This window comes from Ovis aries, chromosome 7, assembly GCF_016772045.2.
Source record: "Ovis aries strain OAR_USU_Benz2616 breed Rambouillet chromosome 7, ARS-UI_Ramb_v3.0, whole genome shotgun sequence".
NCBI lineage: Eukaryota > Metazoa > Chordata > Mammalia > Artiodactyla > Bovidae > Ovis > Ovis aries.
Window position 1 is genome coordinate 57,984,200 of NC_056060.1, and position 16,609 is coordinate 58,000,808.

The window sequence follows — 16,609 nt, forward strand, 5'->3', positions numbered from 1 at the left end:
AAAATGTCTTTTATTGGCATAATGGTGGAAAGTAAAACATATCCAGTTCCCCACTTTCAGATATTTTATGGCTGTATTCTTTCAACTGAAATTCAATTCTGCCAGGGTTGTTACAAATCACAAATCTGCCCTCTGTAGATTTATTTCAAATTGCTCAAAAAGCTTGAAAAGATACTCTATGCTCTCAAGTTGAAGTTGTTTAATATTCTTTTTGCTCTTTGCCTCTCACTAATTTCAATCCTTTGAAGATTCAAATATGCTGCAGTTTCCTTTCCAAAGGATTTACAGTCCTAAAATCCTAAAACTATGAAGCCTTATTATACAATACTTCAAAATACAAAAGTACAGACAATAAATAAGTGAAAGAACCTAAAGTCCCAAAGATAGAGGAATAAAGAACATGATTATTGCTATTAGTAGTGTGATTAGGGAAACCTAGGCAATCCAAGAGTAAACAATAATGGGTAATCCCCAAATCAGAAGAAACTCTAATTCTACTTGGTTGATTAACTGGCTAAAGGATAAAGGGAATAGTGATTCTAAATGATATCATCCACCTTAACATATTTCAACCCCAAGGTTAGCAATTCTGGAAAGGACCAAGGGAACACATTAGTTGGAAAAGATAATGTCTAAGTAAAGGCTATGATGTATACAAGTATCCCTGCTTTTCCAAAGTTTTCTTTATGCCACTTCACTTTTACAAAAGACTTACATGAGTACCTGTTTTTACTAACTAAAACAAATCTGAAGATTATTTTTACTTATAGAAAAAAGGTGAAAAATGAAAAACAAGTGCTTAGCAGTTGTTTTCAGCAAGCTATTAGAGAAGTAGTGTACACTCTGGGCAGAGCTGGCACTGCCAAGCTCCTTCCCCAGGAGCTACACTAGCATCTCAGCACCAAACTGTTATAGCTTTGCACTGTGTCTGTAAGCATCTGTGTTATACCTCGATTATTTGTTTTGTGCATCTGGTAACAAGATGTCTCCTAAGGTATGGTTTCACAGAACACTTTACTTTCAGATAGCAAGGGAAAACCTAACTATAATAGGTTGGTGCTATTAATTACTCTAAGTATTGAAAATCCATTGAGAAAAAACTGAATTAAAAATAGCTCCCTTTTAATTTTGTTATTTAAAGAGTGACTAATGACTAAAAACTGAAACATATGGTGTTACAACATGTCACTGCAACATGAAGCGTGTGAAAAAATTATGTTTTTCTGAAGAATCCTGTCAGAAACTTAGAAAAAAATGGACTTGAGTTATAATCTAATACACCAATGCTTATCTTAACAATGTATCAGTCTAAACATTTAAAATTTTCAGTAAAGAATATTAATGGTAACACATGAGTAAGACTTTTTCCCCAGGAACTGGAATTTATATGCATGGTCATATATAAATGAACAAATTCTAAACATTATTTTTACCTTCTAAATATTCATTTTTCTAGAGATTTCATAATAGTGTCCATACCTGAGTTTAAGGCTTTCAGAGAGTCTCTCAGCTTCTTCAATAGCTTTTTTGATGTTTGCAGGTCCAAGTATAGAATGAAAGTAGTCCTAAAATTATATGAAAACCATTTTATACTGTTAGTGCTAGCTACTGTACATAGCACTAATGCTAAAAACACAAAATCATGCTGTGTATATAAACAAAAGTTTAGATTAAAATATTATGACTGAATAAAATCCTTTTTAAAACTTTAAACCTACATTAGTACATGACTTCTCCAGTTGTTTCAAAAATATTTCTTCATATCAATAGTATGCTTAAAAGTAAGTAATTTATAACACACCTTTAAGGAGTGTAAATACTATTCTCATTGCTTATGAATAAGTGCCAAAAAGCAAACTACATATTTTAGAAACAATATATATTTTCCTACTGTTACTTAGTTTTTTTAGTCTCAGAAGCAGTAAAGCAAATTCTATACCAATCTACAGCATAACGTTTTTCTTATTTTAAACTGAGATGTTTCCTTCTGCTGCTGCTGCTGCTGCTGCTGCTAAGCTGCTTCAGTCGTGTCCGACTCTGTGCGACCCCACAGACAGCAGCCCCCAGGCTCCCCCGGCCCTGGGATTCTTCAGGCAAGAACACTGGAGTAGGTTGCCATTTCCTTCTCCAGTGCATGAAAGTGAAAAGTGAAAGTGAAGTCGCTCAGTCGTGTCTGACTCTTAGCGACCCCATGGACTGTAGCCCACCAGGCTCCTCCGTCCATGGGATTTTCCAGGCAAGAGTGCTGGAGTGGGGTGCCATCGCCTTCTCTGATGTTTCCTTCTACCTGTATTTTATACCTACCTACCTCCCAACTGGAGGTAAATCACTTTAGACATAAAACAAGTTTTACACTTGAGGAAACCATAACAAAATATCAAATGCCAGGAAATAAATCATCAACAATATAATCTACATATCTACGTTAAAACACACACACACACACACACACACACACAGGTTTAGTACATAAATTATTAACAAGCATAATGATATTTAAAAAAAAAAATCACTTCCCTAAGGGGATGTTCACTGGATCTTGCAATCAGAGATATTTTCAAATCATGGTTGGTTTGACATGACAACAGTAGAGTGAGACTCAGCTAAGTAATGGACCTAATTTGCCACAGCTTATTACTATGACTTCGCAAACAGAGCCTACTAGCACAATTCATCACAAATGATATTGTACTCAAAGTTATGGAAGAGCTGGTAGGATAAATTTGTTGATAACAACTATCATATGTCTATCTAGCCTAAAAGCAGATTGTATTTTCGTTGATTTTATTCTTCTAGATTAAATAAATAAAAGGGCATTCACTATGTAATTTTAATAAAAGTATAATTTACTCAACATTATATCAACTAAAAATTGTAGTGGAAGGGAAGTGAAATTACTTCCATTATCACAATGTTCTGACTATTGATGTACTACTTTAAGAGAAAATAAAATATAATCATTAACATTTCTCTGATAAAAACAAAATATAAAGTAAAACCAAAAAAACACTATGAGTTGCTTTGTTAATTTTTTGGTATGAACTCATTTAAAAGCCTGACTTAACACTGTTGAAATGCTGAAAAAATTATGTTTGGGCATGGCTGTTAAAAACTCCCAGAAGACATTCCCCTAATATCAATGAGGTTTCTTGTCAATACTTATCTCTCTCTGTGCTCTTAAAGGAACACAGCTCAAGTAAGTATAACATTTTTCCAATTTTTCAATAGCATTGATAATTAGCAGAATAATAAAAAAAAATGTCCAATACTTATACAACTAAAAGCATTTGCTTCTTGGTTTACCTATTCCTGAACACACAAATTCAAGCAATTCTTATGCTTCCCGAACAAAATGGTTTACTATTAATAATATTTAGGATTAATTATCAAGATCACCATGGAGATGTAAAAAAATTTTGTTAAAAAGGAATAAAAATATTCTAACTGCATCTAGACTTTGCTGTACTAATATTTTCGGGATATCTGCCTTCCCTTTTTTTCAGATAACCCTAAAAAATTGTTCATAAACTGATATTTTTCAATGAGTAAATAATAAACATGTTTTCTACTAATGAACTTGCTACATTAACAAGTTTTCTCTAAATCTTGGCATAAAACCAGTGAAAAATGTTTAAGTTTCTGAAGAAGGCTGGTCACATTACTTTCTGTCCCTTTGTATTTTAAGGATGAAAACCAGAAAATATGTAGGTACTAAAGTTAATACTTCACATACTTAAACTGCGCCAGAGAAGCTGAGCTAAATGAAACAAAAAACAGTTCTAAGACTGAAGCAGATGTGGTACCCCAGACAGGGCAAATATAAAAAACAATTCCGTTACAGAAAACCAAGAGCTGAACATCTGCAGCATATGAAGTAAAAGCTTGGGTTACTTGAGCCTCTGCAGGGAGCTTCTGAATCTGAACAAGTCCTGCCACTTTCAACTATTAATGGATACCCTCTTCAGAAATGCAACAGATACTCTGTGGAAATGGAAAAATTTCTTACTGATTAAAATTTACTCCAACCTCTTCAAGCTTCAAAAAAAAAGGTAAATACATAACCACTCCCAATCTTGTCAAAGAAAAAAAAAAAGTAACCACTAAGTTAGGAAAATAAAGCAAACGTTAAGTAAGTACATAAAAAAATTGGCTCTACCACAAAAGACAAAAAAGCAGACACCAATAACTACCGAAGTTCTCCAAATCTTCAAATCTTTCAGAAATATTTACTTTAGTACATACTTTTACATTTCTTTTTAAGCAGTATCTTTTTTATATTTCTGACAGAATTCAGATTTATGTTTTAATGAATAAAACATGTTTACAATAGAAATAAGCAGAATAACTGCCACCATTTATTCAATCACCCATCCAATATTTATAGAATACTTACAGTATGATAGGAATGATAATACAAGACTTATCTCTTACCACAACCCACCAAGGAGGTTCCCCTTTACAGGAACTGGGGGTGCTCAGGAAAGAAGAAGGAACTTGCTCAGGAGCCCAAAGTGAAAGAGTGCAATCCCAACCCAGGTACGTTCTACCCCAGTCTGTGATGTTTTTGTGATGCCACCAGGGTCTTCCAGCACTGGGTTCTTTTTATTATTTCATAAATAAGCCAAAGCTTTTAGTTGTGGGTAGTCCTTCATAACCCATACATATGTATTTAGCAGAGTAGCTTTTCTTCAATTTTATGTTGAGCAGAAACAACATGACTCAAAGACCCTCTGAGTAAAATGTCCATTACATAATTGTTATTTTCAGAAATCTTCCAGTGGAGTTAGGAAAAACATCAGGGATGACAGGAAGTATTAAATACATGAATTATATACTGATTCTAAGCAGCATCTTTTTAACAGATATGGTAAAAACCATCAAAGAGGGTGCAAAATAGGGCTCCATCTTTATCTGAAGGTAAGTATGTTCAAGAATGTTCCAAGGGCAGGACCATTCCACCCACCTCTAGACAGGAAGATGAAGCTCCAAATGCAAGGGGCTACCTTTCCAAAGCTAGATCTAAAACCCTGTAAAGATTACTAGCATAATTTTGCTGGTGAGAAGAAACACCAGCAATCATTTGCCACCATTAAAGAAAATAGTAAAATTATCCCATCACCCACAACCAAAAGAAATTATCAGTCCCATTACTGCAGACAAAAGAAAAAAAAAGGTTATTTTGAAGAGTAGGAGAACTTTTCTTTTTATGCTTCTATAAGTCAATTTAAATGAGACAAGCTAATTCTGCCACTAGTGAATCAAAGTAAAAATCACAATATTAATTCAAGAATGGCTTGTCTACCAGGTAAGAAATCTATAAGCAGGATTTTGCTACTATTCTCTAGTAGCAAGATCATTCCTAGGTAAAGGTAGAACCATGAACACAATATTCTTCCCATTTCTTTAACCCAGTTTCTGTTTTCTTCTTTCGTTTGTTTCTGGTGTGATAAAAATGCAACCATCTTCTCCAGCAACACTTATCCCAGCCAAAAATTCTCTTTACCCACTAACACCTCTCCCACCATCCCTCCTGGTGCTTCAGCAAATTGAAAGAAAGGCACCTGGCTCAAAGGACTGAAAATAATAAATAAATATATAAAAATTTTGCAAGCTGAGACCTTTAATATGGCTATGATGTCAATTAAATACAAGAGCTATCACATAAAAATAAGTGACTAAACCCTGACTCTTGAAAAAGTACAACAGTCACATATTTCTTATTTAATGCATGAGTAACTGAATCCTTCCATTTGACCTGGCAATAATTACAACAGAAAACTAACTTTGAGTCTGTATGTTGCTATAAACTTGTTCTAATCCAAAGCAAATGAAGTATGTATACAGTGTGAGTATGTATACATACATACACACACACACACACACACACACACACACATAAATTTGCAAATAATTAAAGTAAATCTTTAGTTAGCTTTTTCTGCTTGCAGAAGAATTTGAATTCGCTGCTAAATTTCAGGGTTAGTTAAAAATTTTAAAGGTCAACAGCTCCAACGTGTAACAATAACTTAGCAAATAAAAGCTTAGATATAAAGGGTACCTGCTGTTGCTTGAAATCAGGCCTTTTTTTGATAAGATTATAAACAGTCACGTATTTCATATATAGCACATAGGCCCTTTCCTCATCACGATCTAATCTGCTTTCTTCTGCAGTCTTGAAGATCTTCAGGGCACTCTGTACATAACTTAAAATCAGAGGAAAAAATAATTATAACACTTGACATCTGGGAGGAAAAAGTCATGTATAAAGTCTACAGAGAATCTCAATACATTTCATAATTTAGGCTGCACTACTTCAGAATTGATACAAAGTTAGATATAAGCTTGGATACAATATGAAAATTTCCCTGATGCTACAATTAAATACTTAACATTTCCTAAATTGTTTGTATGTCACCAAACTGTTCAAAATGCACCTAAGACTAGTTTTTAAAAGATTTACTACAAAAGATAATCCTGAGGCAAATAGTCCTCCAGCATCCATATAATAGTTATACTCTACAATTAAAGAACAGAGCTGTATACTACTCATATTGAAGTAGGGGAGATAAAATAGTTACTATTTTAAAGTTAAATACTTTTCAATTCTCCTTACTCTTTTCTAATTAACCATGATGTAAAATTCTCCGCACCCAAGAAACTAGAGCCAGGAAAGGGGACATGAGTTTAATCTTTTAGAGTTTTCTACCAATAACTGAATGATTCACTGGCCCTAAAAGGAAAAGATATTTAAAGTCTAAAAACATGTCATCTTAAAACTCCACTTCAATAAAATAATTTGAAGATTCTATGGCATTCATTCTAAGGACATTTTCCTGATTTAACAGTCCTCAGAAAGCAAATTAATAAAACAAACATTTCTACAAGAGGAATTCATTCACTTACAACTAAAGTTTCACCAATCAAGTTATAGTACCAATGCTTATATACAATATGCTTTATCAATAATTTATTTCTACAAAGCAGTGCATCCTGTTTTCTATATTTTTCAAACTATGCTCTAAGACTGAGACATGGATTAATGATGAAGTTGGTCAGGTGAAGGAATTAGAAAACCACAGAAAGGAACAGGGGCCAAAGCAGTCTTTAAGACTGAAGGTAGTCCTACACAAGGACAATCTCAGTCAGTGTGTATGCCCTCTCAAGCATAGCACTGAAGTCCTAGACTAGAGGCAAATCAAACCAAAGCTTAGTAAGGAGATTCTCTAAGAGTTTAGGAGTGGGTGCAATAGCCCGTAGGTTTTTCCAAATTTCTTTTCACTATGATGCATGTAAATCTCATGGGCCCATACATACCAGATCCAGCTGAGATGGCTGCAATGCCTGTGTGAGTCCAAAGAACCAGCCACACATCCTAAAAGGATTCTAGCATCCGCTAGACTAGTACTATGACATTATAAGAATATGAGTTGTGGTGGTACATTTAGGAAGTTCTTCCAAGATACCACTTCCTGTGGGGTCAGGGTAATCCTAGAGCTAAAGCAGACATTGCTAAAACAGATTTATCTATTTTAAGATCAGATGAAGCTCTCTGAGAAAGCTTCAAGGTGGCTTTATCATTCCCACTATTTCCTATTCGAAAATCATTCCAAGCGAGTTTAACAGAGCTACTTTCTCTCTCACCCCATCAACACCAACTTGGCTCAAGAAGTAGGCCAGTCACTCTCTCATTCTTCCTACCCCTTCCCCACCCAAAAATCTTTTTGAAAGCCCATATTATCTTTAGTAATCTTTAAGAGCATCAGTTCATTCTAGAATTTTCTTTCCTGATCTTCTTTAAAGTTCTTACTATTCTGTCTTCATCCATGTTTTATTGATATTTTCTTCCCATCTTGTTCATTTCCTCTAGAAAATGACTTATAAAGATGTCCCAGTGCAATCACAGGTTTAAGATGCCTCTTCACAGGTTCATTTAGAATCATATATATATTATTTTTTAGAGCCTTACATTTATCTCCAGTCACAGAACACGTGTTTTCATTTCCCCCAATTTCTAAAATCTGACTGCCTCAAGTGTAGGATGTAAGGCTGGCAAACCCACCTTTCTTTCTGAAACTCTCTCAACTCTGTAATAATAGAATTGCTGCTGCTGCTGCTAAGTCGCTTCAGTCATGTCCGACTCTGTGCAACCCCAGAGACGACAGCCCACCAAGCTCCCCCGTCCCTGGGATTCTCCAAGCAAGAACACTGGAGTGGGTTGCCATTTCCTTCTCCAAATAATATAGTTACATATGTCCAAATCGCCTCCTTTGGTGGTCAAAATAAACTCAGAAGAAAAGTTCCCCTACTGCCTCCTGTTCTTTACCAGAGATAAAACTATCAACAAGTTAACAATTTTAGTGATATCCCATCTTAAGCTAAATAACTTCCAGTAAATATCAAAATACCCAGACTTCTCCCTCTCTACTATATTTTATCTCAGGGCAAATTCAGGAAGGTATCATCTCTAGCCTCTACTACAACATACAGTCGACTTCAACATAAACAGACCACATGTCCTCAAAAGCAGAAACACAAAAAATAAATCATTATGTTAAAAGTTCATGTCAAATTGGCACAAATACTGCGCTGAATACGGCATAAAAATACATATTTCTTTTTTTTAAATCAAAGAAAGACTATGCTGGAACCATATTTAATATGTGAGATACACAAGAATAAAAATGATCTTCAATTAAGTATGTTTATACTATTGCAAAGACATTAACTGTGGCTGAATGAGGTTTGTAGAATCCTTGCAGACTTTACCTCTTAAACTTACGATGTGATATATTTGTCCAGAGAACAGATAATATGCATATTAGCAGAATATGTATGTATATTACTAAGATAAAATTAAGAACTTCTCTAACTCATTTAATAAAATGGAAATAAATTAAAAGTTAATAGCTATCCCCCACGTTTCATAAAGTTACTTTATATCACTCTGCTTTTACAGAAGACCTAACTCAATATCTCTTTTTCAGGAATGGAAAGAAATTCGAAGGGGATTTTTGCTTTCATGAAAAAAAGATAATTGTTTCCTTTCTTTAAACCATTTTAGCTTACCAAACACTTCATAGAACACTCTAATTTTCAGTAACAGATGATAACTGAGTATGACTCAAACTAGCAAAGTATACATACTTCTTAGTGCTTATTTTCTCTGGTTTAACTTCTGTCTTCTTATTGAGGTCTTTTAGTGAAGAACTGAGGTAGAGTTCTTTAGGAACTGAAGCCACGGCAGGCATGATGAATAATCTTTACTCTTCCACTTCTGCAATGAATGGTGTACTTCATTAAAAGGAGTTCTTTTCTGAAACAATGAACACATATAATCCTAAATCCACCCACAGATGAATGGATGAAGAAGATATGGTATATATATACAATGGAATACTACTCAGCCATTAAAAGAATGAAACAATGCCATTTGTAGCAACATGAATGCAACTAGAGACTATTATACTAAGTGAAGTAAGTCAAAAGAGAAAGACAAATATATATCACTTACGTGCAGAATCTAAAATATGGCACAATAGAACCTATCTAAAAAACAGAAACAGATTCATAGACATAAAGAATAGACTTGCAATTGTGGCGGGGAAGGCACAGTAGAGAGGAGGGTCAGAGGAGAGGGATGGACTGGGAGTTTGGGGTTGGTGGGTTGCAAACTATTACATTTTGATAGGTAAACAACAGGTCCTAATGCAAAGCACAGGGAACTAAATTCAATATTCTGTGATAAACCGTAACAGAAAAATATATACAATGATGTATAATATATATATGTATAACTGAGTGAGTCACTTTGCTGTATAGCAGAGATTGGCACAACAACTGTAAATCAATTTATACTTCAATTAAAAAAGAGATAAATTTTTCCCTATCACTCATTTCCACAATCTTAATGCTCTTCATTCTATCAGTTTACTAGTATTAGATGAATGGACATCAATGAACACTGACTCCTATGATGCTGAGTAAGGTACAACTTAAGGGGGGAAAGGCTTCTGCTCACCTATGTGAAACTCCAAAAGTACCCAAATTTGCTTTGATTCTAGTCACATTTTATATTAAATATTAATGCTTTCTCATTTCTTGATACTCATCCCTACCAACCTTGTGCCACTAATCTACTCTTATTCACCAAACCTAGCTATTTTTCTCTAAAAGTCAGTTATAAATTTTTGATTTTTTCCATCTATACCATCTCTATGCATCTACAAACACAGATTTAATCAAGCACTTGAATTAGTAGCTCAGATCTATGCATTTAAAAACAAAGATCTCATACGTAAACATTTTCTACTCTGCACCCCCCCACCTCCATGAGTTCCGTGTCTAAACCTATTAGTGATAGGGGAGAAAAAGCTCTGAACCACACCGTGACTCCCAAATGGATTAATCAACATTAAATACATCCTTCTCGTTAGGTATCTAAGTCATCAACAATGCATCTCCAGGGGAACACATGTAAATCCATGGCTGATTCATATCAATGTATGGCAAAAACCACTACAATACTGTCAAGTAATTAGCCTCCAACTAAAATAAATAAATTTTTAAAAAATTTTAAAAAAGGAAAAAAAAATAGAGTGACATCACCAGAAAGCAAAATAAATAAACCAAAAAAAAAAAAGCCATGCATCACCAAAACAGCGAAGAGCATCCAATAGAGAAAGAATGCGACAGGGACCCTGGATGGCCAGATAACAACAATGAGTGCCTTGCCTTCTAGGGAGCATGATGCTGCATGTTAGATCCACCATATGGCATGGCCCCTGATCGCCCAAGACGAACAGTTTACCTGGGGAACATTCCCTAACCCACTATGCTCAACACCTCCTCAATCTCTGCTTATGCCCCTAAAGCTCAGTGAAAAAGCATGAATACATACAACATGACACCTTTTGTATGAAGTTTTAAAACAAACTAAAACTAGCAATATATTGCTTCAGGATAAAAATCAGATAAACCTATAAATAAAGGTAGGAACAGTAAACATAAAATTCTATTTCTGGAAATGTGGAGGCTATAATGCATACACGGAGCTTCAGGGGTATCAGTAAAGTAAGGTCTTATTTCTCAAGTTGGGTGGTATATTCACAGATGATCATTTTATGTATGTATTTATTTAAGTATAATTGATTTATAATATTATATACTACAGGTATACAATACAGTGATTCACAATTTTTAAAGGTTATATTCCATTTATAGTTACTACAAAATATTGGCTATATACATCCTGTAGCTTATTTTACATATAACAGTTGGTGTGCTGTGCTAAGTCACTTCAGTCACATCCAACTCTTTGTGACCTCATGGACTGTAAGCCACCAGCCTCCTCTGCCCATGAGATTCTCCAGGAAAGGATACTGAAGTGGGTTGCCATGCCCTGCTCCAGGGAATCCTCCCAATCCAGGGATAGAACCTGAGTCTCTTATGTTTCCCGAATTGGCAGGTTGGTTCTCTTACTACTAGTGCCACCTGGGAAGCCCATAATATTTGGTACAGATGATCATTTTATTATCAGGCTTTTATAGCATATAAAATAACATCTAATGTACTTAATATTTAAACACTTTTAAAGCAACTATATTAATATTCTATTAACAATGCAAATATGAATAAAATATCCAGCTGTATAAAAATATGAAAAGAATACTCAGACAGATGTAAGTTAAGAAGTTATGGGTAAAACAAGTAAATGTAAAGTTTATGTTTCTAAGTACTCATTAAAAAAACAAAACAGATTGGGAATAGAGTCTGGTATATGTAACATCATTGAACACAGCTTCCATACAGTGTTATGAGTGGAAGCAAGAGCACAGCATTAAGGAACAAAGAAATGGAAGTAGACTGTAGATAACGTTTTTAAAATGGCAATGAGAAGGAAAATGATGGGATAGAGCAGTGCTTCAGAAACATAATTTCTTCTGAAACATAAGCAACAGTTGAGGAATAATACTTCTGACTAAGGAAAAGCACACTAAGGCCAAGAAACTAAGTTTCCTGGAAGGTGCTTAAGGAAACCTGAGGCCTTAGTGATGCTACAACAGAAGGTGATCGAGAGCAAGGAATGTTGGAGCTTGGACTATTCAGGAAGGCGAGAGGACAGAAGAGGGTTCCCTGGTAGCTCAGCTGGTAAAGAATAGCCTGCAATGTAGGAGACCCCGGTTCAATTCCTGGGTCAGGAAGATTCCCTGAAGAAGGGATAGGCTACCCACTCCAGTATTCTTGGGCTTCCCCAGTGGCTCAGATGGTAAAGAATCTGCCTGCAATACAGGAGTCCTGGATTTGATCCCTGGGTTGGGAAGATCCCCTGGAGGAGGGCATGGCAACCCACTCTAGTATTTTTGCCTGGAGAATCCCCATGGACAGAGGAGCCTGGTGGGCTACAGTCCATAGAAGGTTGCAAAGAGTTGGACATGACTGAGCAACTAAACACAGCAGAGGACAGAAAGTTAAGGGTAATAAAACTTATCCTGACTTTTCTACCCCCACCTAGCTCAGCTAGGATTTTAAGCTTACTCAATCATAAGAAACATTTGCTCCCCCCGATATAGGCTAACTCTTAAAATATAATTTCCAAAAAGCCCAATGATTTTTCACTGGTAACACTAAGTGTACTAAGATAAGGATTAACGCCAGAGATGGACAGAGTAACTTGGCACCAGTCTGATAGTATCTGTTTTTCCAACTCTATCCTTTTTCTGGGTCATTAAGTATTAGTGGTCTAACCACAGAACACACATTCAAAAAGTCAGGTAGAGTCTATTTTGTCAATTCCTGACAATCAAGTTTCTTGGTTGGGAAAAAGAGCTATTTATTTGAACCTTCGAAGTTGAAGGCCGAGAATATGTCTCAGTCAAATCTGTTTCTCATGATTACCTTAAAAGCTAGGATCTTTGAAAGACAAACAATATAAAAATGTATATGCTACCTAGGCAACTTAAAATAATAAACCATTAGCTATTTCAAAGTTAAATTCAATTTGAACATTCACAGATATTCTACCAAGGAAGACATTCTGCTCCCAGGAACCCCAAAATTATATGCAATCCATTTCCTCACAAAGTTTAAAAACTAATGTGAAAGAGAAAATATGTAAGCAGTGTTAATACAACATGTAATTATAAGCATCAAACTATAAAGTATAAATAACGTACAATAAGAAAAATTAAGAAAATCAAGTATAACTACAGGGATCTTAGGAGGCATCAAGCAAGGGATTTATGTGAGTCTTGGTGAGAGAAGGCTTTTTGATAGATGAGAAAGAGTATGAGGAAAAAGCCAAAAAAGTAATGAACATCTTTGGGAACTAGCCAGGATAGACAATGAACAAGGATTTGCTAGTTAGATTATATTCTTTGCAGCCAAAGATGGAGAAGCACTATACAGTCAGCAAAAACAAGACCGGGAACTGACTGTGGCTCAGATCATGAACTCCTTATTGCCAAATTCAGACTTAAATTGAAGAAAGTGGAGAAAACCACTAGACCATTCAGGTAAGACCTAAATCAAATCCCTTATGACTATACAGTGGAAGTGAGAAATAGATTTAAGGGACTAGATCTGATAGACAGAGTGCCTGATGAACTATGGATGGAGGTTCATGACACTGTACAGGAGGTAAGAATTAAGACTATCCCCAGGAAAAAGAAATGCAAAAAAGCAAAATGGCTGTCTGAGGAGGCCTTACAAATAGCTGTGAAAAGAAGGGAAGCAAAAAGCAAAAGAGAAAAGGAAAGATATACCCATTTGAATGCAGAGTTCCAAAGAACAGCAAGGAGAGATAAGAAAGCCTTCCTCAATGATCAATACAAAGAAATAGAGGAAAACAATAGAATCGGAAAGACTAGAGATCTCTTCTTCAAGAAAATCAGAGATACCAAGGGAACATTTCATGCAAAGATAGGCTCGATAAAGGACAGAAATGGTATGGACCTAACAGAAGCAGAAGATATTAAGAAGAGGTAGCAAGAATACACAGAAGAACTGTACAAAAAAGATCATCATGACCCAGATAATCACGATGGTGTGATCACTCATCTAGGGCCAGACATCCTGGAATGTGAAGTCAAGTGGGCCTTAGGAAGCATCACTGCAAACAAAGCTAGTGGAGGAGATGGAATTCCAGTTGAGCTATTTTAAATCCTCAAAGATGATGCTATAAAAGTGCTTCACTCAATATGCCAGCAAATTTGGAAAACTCAGCAGTGGCCACAGGACTGGAAAAGGTCAGTTTTCATTCCAGTCCCAAAGAAAGACAATGCCAAAGAATGCTCAAACTACCGCACAATTGTACTCATCTCACACGCTAGTAAAGTAATGCTCAGAATTCTCCAACCCAGGCTTCCGCAATATGTGAACTTGCAGATGTTCAAGCTGGTTTTAGAAAAGGCAGAGGAATCAAAGATCAAATTGCCAACATCTGCTGGATCATGGAAAAAGCAAGAGAGTTCCAGAAAAACATCTATTTCTGTTTTACTGACTATGCCAAAGCCTTTGTGTGGATCACAATAAACTGGAAAATTCTGAAAGAGACGGGAATATCAGACCACCTGACCTGCCTCTTGAGAAACCTATATGCAGGTTAGGAAGCAACAGTTAGAACTGGACGTGAAAGAACAGATTGGTTCCAAATAGGAAAAGGAGTGTATCAAGGCTGTATATTGTCACCCTGCTTGTGTAACTTATATGCAGAGTACATCATGAGAAATGCTGGGCTGGAAGAAGCACAAGCTGGAATCAAAAGTGCCGGGAAAATATCAATAACCTCAGATATGCAGATGACACCACCCTAACGGCGGAAAGTGAAAAAGAACTAAAGAGCCTCTAAATGAAAGTGAAAGAGGAGAGTGAAAAAGTTGGCTTAAACCTCAACATTCAGAAGACTAAGATCATGGCATCTGGTCCTATCACTTCATGGCAAATAGACGGGGAAACAGTGGACACAGTGTCAGACTTTATTTTTCTGGGCTCCAAAATCACTGCAGATGGTGACTGCAGCCGTGAAATTAAAAGACGCTTACTCCTTGGAAGAAAAGTTATGACCAACCTAGATAGCATATTCAAAAGCAGAGACATTACTTTGCCAACAAAGGTCCATCTAGTCAAGGCTATAGTTTTCCAGTAGTCATGCATGGATGTGAGAGTTGGACTATAAAGAGAGCTGAGTGCTGAAGAACTGATGCTTTTGAACTGTGGTGTTGGAGAAGACTCTTGAGAGTCTCTTGGACTGCAAGGAGATCCAACCAGTCCATCCTAAAAGAGATCAGTCCTGGGTGTTCATTGGAAGGACTGATGTTGAAGCTGAAACTCCAATACTTTGGCCATCTGATGCGAAGAGCTGACTCATTTAAAAGACCCTGAATCTGGGAGAGATTGAGGGCAGGAGGAGAAGGGCAAGACAGAGGATGAGATGGTTGGATGGCATCACCGACTCGATGGACATGGGTTTGGGTGGACTCCAGGAGTTGGTGATAGACAGGGAGGCCTGGCGTGCTTCGGTTCATGGAGTCGCAAAGAGTTGGACATGATCGAGCAACTGAACTGAACTGAAGGCCTGAAAAAGTCTAGAAACATATAAATGGAAGGCTGTGAATGTCACGTTAAAGCATTTACTTTTTTTCTAAAGGTAACAGAGAGCCATAGCAAGGATCTAAGAACAGTAATATGATCCAAACTAACAGTACAAGGTTAGGTTTTAAAAGACTAGAGATAAGGAAGACATTAGTTACACATTATAATGATCCTAAGGAAAGATGATGAAGGTCAGAACGAGGGCAGCAGAGATGCAACGGAGGAGGCAGATAAACATTAGAGACACCACAAAGGTGTCTCTTTGACTGAGACATATTCTTGACAGAACTTGACAACTGATTAGACACTCGGGGGCAAAGTACAGGGAATAAGATTGTGACGACATCAAAGTTTTTAATGAGGGTTTCTAGGAGAAAGATTTTGCTTTTTCTAAGTTATCTTTTCTGTCCTTATTTGATTTTTGAGAACAACTGAAATAAAGAACAACTTTCTCTGATGATGTAATCAGAGGATCACAGTTGTTTCCATTTTCATTCATTAAGTTATGTTATACTGTCAAATAGATGCCGAGTGTTAAAAACACATCCAGCATTGCCTCAATTTCTATTTCAGCCTCTACAATCACATATATTTCTGGAGAAGTCAAAGCACAAGGTAAAGGGTATTTTTCCCTAATTGAATGAGAAAGCAAAGAAGAATACGAATCCAACTTAAATGCATGTAAACTTTAATGAATTATATTTTTGATAAGTCATTCTGCTGCATTTTGCCATTAAAGAAATTTCAAAAGAGAATGACATAAAATAACGTAAGGCCAGAATAACTGAATGGATTTACAATTTCTTACTTTGGCTGCAACAGTAACAACAAACCCACTGATACTTACAATGGGAATGTTCAATAACTACAGAACTCAAATAATTTTAAAAGCTGCTTGTTTAGCTCTAGAACTAAATACAACATATAACCCAAGAAAACTATGTACACTTCAAAAAAGATTTTAAGTACAAAAAAATGAAATAAATATATGTAAGAAAAAAGGTCTTCTAAAACAAAAAAT

The 16,609-nt window shown here is 35.9% G+C and overlaps 1 protein-coding gene across 4 annotated transcripts in view; it reads right to left on the reverse strand.

Annotated features, from left to right (window-relative positions):
- The window catches only part of USP8 (ubiquitin specific peptidase 8), a 50,494-nt gene that overhangs the window by 27,032 nt on the left and 6,853 nt on the right, over positions 1 to 16,609 (reverse strand). For 2 of the 4 annotated variants that reach the window (XM_012181569.4, XM_012181572.5), the window contains 3 exons: positions 9,145 to 9,274; positions 6,059 to 6,203; positions 1,480 to 1,565 (listed from right to left, as the gene is read on the reverse strand). In XM_012181569.4, the coding sequence (XP_012036959.2) occupies positions 1,480 to 1,565; positions 6,059 to 6,203; positions 9,145 to 9,248 (335 nt within the window). In that variant the 5' untranslated portion in view covers positions 9,249 to 9,274. Of the gene's footprint in view, positions 1 to 1,479; positions 1,566 to 6,058; positions 6,204 to 9,144; positions 9,314 to 16,609 lie in introns of all 4 variants that reach the window. The other 2 variants (XM_004010617.6, XM_012181571.5) reach the window with 1 other exon arrangement.